Below are 9593 nucleotides of genomic sequence, written 5' to 3'. Positions count from 1 at the left end.
ATGACGTAGTCATGTACCTGTTCAAGACAAGTAAGTCTATAGTGTCATGTAACAGTTCCTGCTGCATGCATTCTGGTTGACACTTCTTCCCTGAAAAGCCAGGGTTTCATCGTCAGAATGATACGCATGTTCAAGAAAACATTACCACACAAACACACGCACACACACAAACGCACCGCCACCAACAACAACAAGGACCCTGGCATGATTATTTTGGCAATGCCATTATCTGGGTCCTCATTACAATGTTGGTGCAACTCCAGCCATCCATTGCCATTCATGATATGTTTCTTGTCTTCTCGTCAACGAATTATTCACATAAAATCGACAATAGCGTAACATGTGTGTTCATGTTGCCAGTACAGACTGTGTATCTAGTCACTTGTCTCAGCTGCAACAAAACAAAACCATAAAAATCACCACATTTACATGTAGAACGTAGGTAGAAAAATAAAACAAAACCCGAACTGCCAAACAGAACATAACATAACGGTGGTAACCGTTAGGCACAAGCCACCAAACAATCCTAGTTTTAAAAGAAAGAGAAAATGATGGAATCTCTGTTGATACATTCTCTCAAACACACGCAGAAAAAAATCAAAGAAGGCGAAATCTATCACGCGTTCCAGTCTGAATATAACGACTGAGCCGCATTCGACAAAGATCACCGATGACGATAGGAAAGAAAGAACAGAAATAGGCAAAGACTACACGATAAAAATATTGAGCATGGCCGCAAAGCGTAGAGCGGCTACTGGTGCTTTGACGTAGCTATGATTTCAAGAAGAACTTACAAGAGGATCACCTACACCATGTCACCAGCCAGGGGGTCATCACTACTCTTTACAAAGACATATTTCCCTACAGGGAGACTGAGGAGAGAGAGAGAGAGAGAGAGAGAGAGAGAGAGAGAGAGAGAGAGAGAGAGAGAGAGAGAAAGAGAGAGAGAGAGAGAGAGAGAGACAGGAGAGAGAGAAAATATGGATAGGATCTAGAGATGAGTAACGTTTAGAATACTATAAATATCACATGCACGTCTGTACCGTGCAAGAAGAACAAGAACAAAATACCAGTCCAGCAATAGTACCGATACTGGACAGAAAGCAGAAATCAGTCTGAAAATGAACGGTCTCACAACGCCGTAATTTGGTGCGTTGCTCTCGAACAACGTTGATAAAGAATATTTAAAACTTGTCTCTGCAGTATTGCTAGAGGAATATAGTTGACCAGCAGTACAGTGGCCAAGGCATATCAATCCACACTGCGGCAGCCAGGGCAAGCCCTGATGAACAATGGTCCAGTCATGGCTGACAGCCAGTTGGGATGCAGTACTCTGAGCATGTTTGAAGCAAGGGCAAGTACTTGTAGTTCACCACTATCCAGATCTTCTAGGCAAGCACGGACACACGCACGGACACACACACCAGAGTTCGGGCGAAGTCCGTAGCGCATGACGAAAATGGTAAGGAAATCCAATGTGACATACGTATGATCTCACCACCATGACGACGTCTTGCTTGCACCCATATAAGCAAAGAGCGACTGTGTACGTAGCAGCGGCAGCACACTGACTGATTGAGCACGCACAGAGCACGCACAAAGACACCGAAAACCGGATGGTTCATGCCGAAAACCGGATTGTTCATGCCGAAAACCGGATTGTTCATGCCGAAAACCTGATGGTTCATGCCGAGAACAGGATTGTTCATGCCGAAAACCAGATGCGGTACATGCAGAGAACTGTGGTTCATACTGGGCGACACGACTAGAGTGACAACGCTCAGCTACTGGTTTGGAGCAGTACCGTGTCAGTAGCCACACCCGGTGTACTCCGCGCAATGGGTTGTCTGACCACGTTGACCATGGGAATCTTAACAACCTTGGTCACTGGATGAGTGTTCACGGGTAACACGGCCGTGACAAACTCAACTTGGGAGTTGAGGCGTCCGTGCAGGTGTGGACGGCATTGTATAACAAATTTCTTAAACTGGAGTGCTGATCACGGCTGCGGTGCTAGAAACAGCAATAGTAGCGCCTTCTTTGCCGCTAACTGAGCTGTCCAGGCCAGAGGTCGTGCTCTGAGGTGCCGTGGCAACTTCCTCCGTGCCTGACACTCCAGTGCGAACCAGAAGCATACTCGACACTCGGCTTTTCGCAGCGTCATGACTAGCGTTGCCCATTTTCCCCGCCATCTCCAGCGGGTGGAATGATACATTGCTGAGGACGGAGGTGGGTGTAGGTGACCAGGGTGAGCCGCCTCTCATGAACTCCTTGATGTTGAACACGTCCGGATTCCACTTCATACTGGAGACAGCACATCACAGCAATAACCGCACACACCGCACACGTACACACACACACGCACACAGACAGACAGACACACATATGTACGCACGCACAGCACATCATCAAACTCTGTTCAAGCGTTGCAAGAAAGGATGCGAAAAATGTAGCAGGCAACAACAGACAGTACTACACCCATGTGTATAGAGTCGGATACTTAGTATCCAAACTAAAACTTCATGTCCAAACATACGTCAGTACGGAGTAACACACCGGTACTCCGGACAATCTCAGTACAAAGCAAGAGTACGTCTTATCAGCGTGTGTACTACTGTAAAACCAGATGTTTTAGTGTCAATTAAAGTTAACGATCTCCGAAATTTCGTGGGCTGGCGAGGTGAAATTCTAACGAATTCTGTCTCAAAACTGGCAAATGACTGTACATGTACATATCGGTTAGTACTTAACGACTTCAAATGTTACAGTGGTGGACAGTTACTCGTATCCATATGTCCTTTTCCTTTCTACATTTATTATTGGCTCAACATCCGAGTTTCAAATTAAATGTTCGTTAACATTACTGGTCTTAGAGTTAGGGCCGGGTTCCACTGCGGCTCCGCTGCTCCGCGGCACTTGGCTGCATGCAGCGGAGCAGCGCAGTTCGACTGACACTCGCCATTCGCGGTACCGCGGTCGTGCTCCACACTTTTTGCTGACATTTTACCTGCGTGCGTGCGAAATCAAAAAAATCTTCGTGTTCTGGCCTGCGCAACGAATTAAAATTTGAATTTTAAAATTCTGGCGTGCAGAACAATGCAAAGTACGGGAAACAGGTCGAGCCGCGACCGCGGCTCGCACTCTTTGGTCAAGAATCGTAGCGAAAGCTCGCGGTGAGCTGCGGCCTCGCTGCTCCAGCTCGAGCCGCGGTCACTATGGTAATGATGACGTTTCAAGCCGCGAAAGGCGAGCAGCGGAGCCGCAGTGGAACCCGGCCCTAAGTGAGTTGCACTCCAGTAATACAGACATTGTTCTGAGTTGCACTGTAGTGCCACAGACATTGTACTGGCCGCACTTACTCTCTAGGCTTGACTGGCGGGTAATCTTCTTTGTGTTCTCCTCGCCAGTAGGTTTCATTCTCAGTCAGTATGCCGCTCACATCACTAAGCGGAAGGTAAGCTGCAGTGCAACAACAGCAACCACAAGAACAAAAACACTGCCATTAGTATCAGCAGCATCACTGGCAGCAGCAGTTGTCTGAGCATCAGTAGTAGCAGCAGCAGCAACAGTTGTCTGGGCAGCAGTAGCAGCAACAGCAGCAACAGAATCACTGACAGCAGTAGCAGCAACAGCAACAGAATCACTGACAGTAGTAGCAGCAGCATCAGCAGCATCACTGGCAGCAGTAACCAGCAGCAAGGACTACGTGGACAGCAACAAGAAACAAAACGGAGAGCAGTGCAGTACACTATCACAGTAGAGTAACACGTCCAAGAACGTTCTGTCCAAGGGGTTAGCCTGGGACGCTCTTATATTCAAACTGGCTGCGTTCTTATAGCACGTTCTTAGAAACAATTTGTACTGGATCAGATGTATCCCAAAAGCTGCCGGAAAATCAGCACCGCCGTTCTCAACTTTAAGCTGTGGCATTCTTAGTATTTCAGGCTGGATGTTCTTGGGCTCCACGTTCTTCAGCGCGCGACTCTACTGTAATTCAGTGTACTTCAATCCAATACTACCCTATTGCCCAGCTAATGGGCCATTCGCACTACGCCCAAAACGTTGCGTACGTGACGTTTTCGTCTGGATAGCCATGACAACATGGAACGTGGCGGGAAAATAGTGCACCTGATACGAAAACGTAGACGACGTATACAGACCCCTGTACCGAGTTTCGTTCTGTCGTGCCTCGCAGTTTGTGTCCGAAAGAAGCTGTACACACAGCTGTACGAGCAGCGTATACGTGCCTGTGTGAATGCACCTGCATGAAAACGACGTCTGCCAGTACGTCGTATTCCAAAACGTGACGCGTAGTGTAACGTAGTATGAATAGCCTTTAAAGAGGTGTTTTCATCATTCAAAGTAAAATGAGCCTCAGGCTGAGAAAAGGGTGCAATTGTCATTTTTCCGGTCAAATTGAGTTAGATAGCGTACCTAAAACTACAAGTCCCACTGATTCATATGCAGAAAACCGTGTTGAAAAATCTAGAAGTACTGTAAAAGCAGAAATTTTCGGTGGTGTAATATTTTCGGTATTCTCCAAAATCGGTGGTTCGGCGGAGGGAAATTTTCGGTAAACCCGCGTTCCAGGTACTTCGAAGTAAGTGTACTAATACTATACCGACATTTTCGGTGCGTTTTATTTTCGGTAAAAATTTCGGCACCGAAGTTACCGAAAATAAAACACCACCGAAAATTTCTGCTTTTACAGTAACACAAAGTTACGGCCACAGATGTGAAGGCAACTTTTACAGCGCGAAAGTGAGTACCCTGCTTTCAAGTACCCTTTTCTCAGTTGTGCACATGAGGACAATAGCACCTTTTTCTCAGCCTGAAGCTCATAATTATAATGAAAAGCACAAGCGATGATGTCACAGAGGGGATAATAGAGAGGTTATTTTAAAGCTGCATGTTATTTTTGACGTGACGCGAAAGTTCAGCTCGTGTTATTTGGCTCGCGCTTTGGAAAGACATGCAGCTCACGTCGAAATTTGGAGTTTTACGCCAAAAATTGACGTGAAATTGCTCGTCACGTCAAAAATAACGTGCAGCGTGCACCTCTCTAATAACGTGCAGGTTGATTGTTGGTCTACTTACATCCCAGTGCTCTGTAGATGGGAACCACAATGAACTGTATGAACTTGACCTGAAAACATACACAATGAACAACAACAACATCCATAGAAGAACAACAACTTGATGAAAACGGTGCCAGAACCAAAACTGAAGGACCGAATGCCGTAATAAGCATTGATAAGTACGCAGCTGCAACAACAGCAGTCGTAACGAAAGAAGCCTGCGTACTAAGAACAGCAGCAGCAGCAATGGCAGCAGTAGTAACAGCAATGGCAGCAGTAACAGCAGCAACAGCAACACCAGCAGCAACGACAGCAGCAGCAACAGCAATGGCAGCAGCAGTAACAGCAGCAGCAGCAACACCAGCAGCAATTGCAGCAGCAGCAACGACAGCAGCAGTAACAGCAACAGCAATGGCAGCAGCAGTAATAGCAGCAGCAACAGCAATGGCAGCAGCAGTAACAGCAGCAGCAGAAGCAGCAGCAACACCAACAGCAATGGCAGCAGCAGCAGCAACGACAGCAGCAGTAACAGCAGGAACAGAAGCAGCAACAACAGCAGCAGTACCAGCAACAGCAGTAATAGCAGCAGCAACAGCAATGGCAGCAGCAGTACCAGCAGCAGCAGAAGCAGCAGCAACAACAGCAGCAACAACAGCAGCAATGGCAGCAGCAACGACAGCAGCAGCAGCAACAACAGCAGCAGCAGCAACGACAGCAACAGCAGCAGCAACGACAGCAACAGCAGCAGCAACGACAGCAACAGCAGCAGCAACAGCAGCAACAGCAGCAACGACAGCAGCAGCAACAACAGCAGCAGCAACGACAGCAGCAGCAGCAGCAACAACACCAGCAGCAGCAACGGCAGCAGCAGCAACAACAGCAGCAGCAACGGCAGCAGCAGCAGCAACAACACCAGCAGCAGCAGCAACGACAGCAACAGCAGCAGCAACGACAGCAACAGCAGCAGCAACGACAGCAACAGCAGCAGCAACAACAGCAGCAGCGACAGCAGCAGCAACGACAGCAGCAGCAACGACAGCAGCAGCAACGACAGCAGCAGCAACGACAGCAGCAGCAACGACAGCAGCAGCAACGACAGCAGCAGCAGCAACAGCAGCAGCAGCAACGGCAGCAGCAGCAGCAGCAACGGCAGCAGCAGCAGCAGCAACAACACCAGCAGCAGCAACAACAGCAGCAGCAACGACAGCAGCAGCGGCAAGGCAGCAGCAACAACAGCAGCAACGACAGCAGCAGCAACGACAGCAGCAGCAACGACAGCAGCAGCAACAACAGCAGCAGCAGCAGCAGCAACAACAGCAGCAACGACAGCAGCAGCAACGACAGCAGCAGCAACGACAGCAGTAGCAACGACAGCAGCAGCAGCAACGGCAGCAGCAACAACAGCAGCAACGACAGCAGCAGCAGCAACAGCAGCAGCAACAACAGCAGCAACGACAGCAGCAGCAACGACAGCAGCAGCAACAACAACAACAACAGCAGCAACGACAGCAGCAGCAGCAACAGCAGCAGCAGCAACAGCAGCAGCAACAACAGCAGCAACAACAGCAGCAACGACAGCAGCAGCAACAACAGCAGCAGCAGCGACAGCAGCAGCAGCAACAACAGCAGCAGCAACAACAGCAGCAACAACAACAGCAGCAGCAACGACAGCAGCAGCAACAACAGCAACTACAGGACATGGCATCAAGCTGGATCACTATTGCAGCCCACACTAACCTGAGAATCGGGTAGGTTGTACGTCTTGCGAGTAAACACAGGCAACACACTGGACACATTAAGCTTCTCTTCAAGGTCACTCTGAACAAGAAAGCAACAACAAACAAGAACAAGGCTGTTTCAAACCAATGCCACACTTCCATGATATATTCCATACATGTATCACACGCATGTCACACATGTCATGTCATGTCACTGCACTTGATTGAACACACACACACGCACACGTGTATGTTTGGCTTCTCGTCTCAAATGTGTTGCATGCATAAAGCCGATGACATCATGAACATTACGTCATTCTGAGAATGAGTCGTGACAGGCACCAACCTATGTCAACCCGTGCACCTTTCTCCTTGATGAAACTGTTCTTTCCGTGGAAATACAGTCAACTTGGCTTATAACGACTGCGGATATAACGACAATTCGTGAATAACGACATATTTTTCATGCCCGGAGCAAAGTCCCATCCAACTGTGACACATATAATGAAACTTCGGGTATAACGACACTTCGCGAATAAGGACAATTTTCTGATGCCCCGCCGAGTGTCGTTATAAGCGAAGTTGACTGTATTGATAGATGACAGACAGTGGCTAAGCGTTTGGGGTGAGGTACCTCACACTACCCACCTGTAGTACAAACTCCTCGGCGATGCGCAAACTCCACGGTTTCCCAATAGAAACGGGCCTGGCTGGATTGCAGACATCAGCTGCCTTCAGCACCATGCTTAATAGTAGCTCAGTACTCTCCAGTCGAGCCACGGCGGCACTAGCCTCCTCAACTGTACCGGGTGGCTGAAATGTGCACGACAGTAGCAACCAAAGCAACAGCAACAGCAGCAGCAGCAACAACACAGCAACAACACAGCAACAACAACAGCAACAACAACAGCAACAACAACAGCAACAACAACAGCAACAACAACAGCATCAACAACAGCAACAACAACAACAGCAGCAGCAACAGCAGCCACACCGCAGCCACACAGCAGCATCAGCAACAGCAACAACAAGAGCAACAACAGCAACAGCAGGAACAGGGGTCATGAAGGAAGCAGTGGCAATGGAGAGATCATCAATGTCGAGAGCAGCAGCGGAAGCAGCGGTAGACCAAAGAAAACATGCTGAAAACACATCCCAAATATTCAAACAAATGTGCTTCAATTTCACTTCACTTCGTACAAAATGGAAAGAAGGAGGAGGGGAGAGGAGAGGAGAGAGAGAGCTCCAAAAGAAGACGTGTCACGTAGCACTGAGATCATACCTGCACAGAGTCATAGCCAGAGTAAAACTTACCACAATCTTCACCACTGCATCTAGATTAGGTCTTGCATTGAACATCTTCACTATCCTGTCATTGTTGAACATATCTGTAGCAAGGATGAGCTCACGGATGCGAATCTGCATGACAGATCGCGTGCTCCTGTAGACAATGTGCACATCAAATGGAGTCCAAAAGAAATGTGAGAAAGAGAAAGAGAGAAAGAGAGAGTGAGAGAGAGAGAGAGAGAGAGAGAGAGAGAGCGAGAGAGAGAGAGAGAGAGAGAGAGAGAGAGAGAGAGAGAGAGAGAGAGAGAGAGAGAGAGAGAGAGAGAGAATGAGAGAGAGAGAGAGAGAGAAAGTTACATTTATGAGAGAGAGAAAGAGAAAGAGAGAGAGAGAGAGAGAGAGAGAGAGAGAAAGAGAGAGAGGCAGAGCTAGATAGATAGAGACAGAGCGAGGGAGAGCCGTCGAAAATATGTCCTCTTCTCCGTGCTCAGAGCTATAAAAGATGCTGTAGTCAAATAGTTTTGTAAGTCGTGAGAGAAAGTTGTGAGAGGCTGTAGGGATGGCGATGTGCAACAGTAGTGGGCTGGCCAACAGCACACTGCACTATTCTGGAAAGCTGCTAGCAACTATCAGCTACCAGCAACTATCAGCTACCAGCAACTCACATTTTCCGGTTGTCTGTACCGTACGCCATCTTATCCCTACACAACACACAAACACAACAAGTACACCAGCATCAATACATGATAGAACATGTACAGCCCCAAGCATCAGCATACCATGTACCATACATACCCATACATACACTCACTCAACCACACACCCACGCGCGCACAAATCCACTCTCCCACTGCAAAGGGTATTGTCAACTTACGCCTCAATTCCTTGGAAGATGTTAGACTTGGTGTACTTGACGGACAGTTCCCAGAACAGACTACAATGGTAGTTCTCCATGACTGAACTAAAAGAACAACCACAGCAGGAATGGCAGCAGCAGCAGCAGCAGCCGCAGCAGCAGCAGCAAACAGAGAGCAGGAGCTGATAAACACATGAGAATGGTCTTGATTCTACCTAATTCCTCGGGTCCGAACAGCAACAACACGAGGAATGGAATTTTAGTGGCAATACTAGTCAAAACAGCACGTTGTCTGCAGCGTTGGGTTTGCTTTGATGCTCTATAGTCTTAGGCATTCATTATGCTCATCTACATTCCAGTACAGACTGATTTGTGTGTAATGTTATGTTATGTAAAGGCAATGTTCATAGTGCTTTCTGTTAGCGTATACTTGAAGGGACAATAGCAATACGTCGTGGTGTAAGATTGATAGACAACTTTAAGGTGAGACTCCCTCAGGACATGCAAGACTGGGCTAGGAATTGAGCACTACTTACGAGTCCATGTACAAGCTGGCCACTACATTGTTGGTAGCCTTGAGGAAAGGATTGCTGACTCCGGCATGACCAATGTCATGCGTAATGGCCGCCAGTAGAACACACACCTTGTCCAATT

At 48.0% G+C, this 9593-nt stretch overlaps 1 protein-coding gene and 1 pseudogene across 2 annotated transcripts in view; one reads left to right on the top strand and one right to left on the bottom strand.

The window, feature by feature from the left end:
• Window positions 1–270: 270 nt before the first annotated feature.
• The window catches only part of LOC135826532 (high affinity cAMP-specific and IBMX-insensitive 3',5'-cyclic phosphodiesterase 8A-like), a gene marked incomplete in the record, with an annotated part of 33317 nt that continues 23994 nt past the window's right edge, over window positions 271–9593 (bottom strand). For both annotated transcript variants that reach the window (XM_065339141.1, XM_065339140.1), the window contains 9 exon segments: window positions 271–2304; window positions 3360–3459; window positions 5098–5146; window positions 6816–6896; window positions 7445–7609; window positions 8111–8237; window positions 8749–8784; window positions 8958–9044; window positions 9476–9593. In XM_065339141.1, the coding sequence (XP_065195213.1) occupies window positions 1983–2304; window positions 3360–3459; window positions 5098–5146; window positions 6816–6896; window positions 7445–7609; window positions 8111–8237; window positions 8749–8784; window positions 8958–9044; window positions 9476–9593 (1085 nt within the window).
• LOC135826162 (putative uncharacterized protein DDB_G0271606) lies at window positions 5711–6806 on the top strand (annotated as a pseudogene).

The sequence above is a fragment of the Sycon ciliatum genome, chromosome 10 (assembly GCF_964019385.1).
Source record: "Sycon ciliatum chromosome 10, ocSycCili1.1, whole genome shotgun sequence".
Lineage (NCBI taxonomy): Eukaryota > Metazoa > Porifera > Calcarea > Leucosolenida > Sycettidae > Sycon > Sycon ciliatum.
The sequence above is the reverse complement of the archived record's forward strand: the minus strand, read 5'-3'. Positions and strand labels throughout refer to the sequence as shown.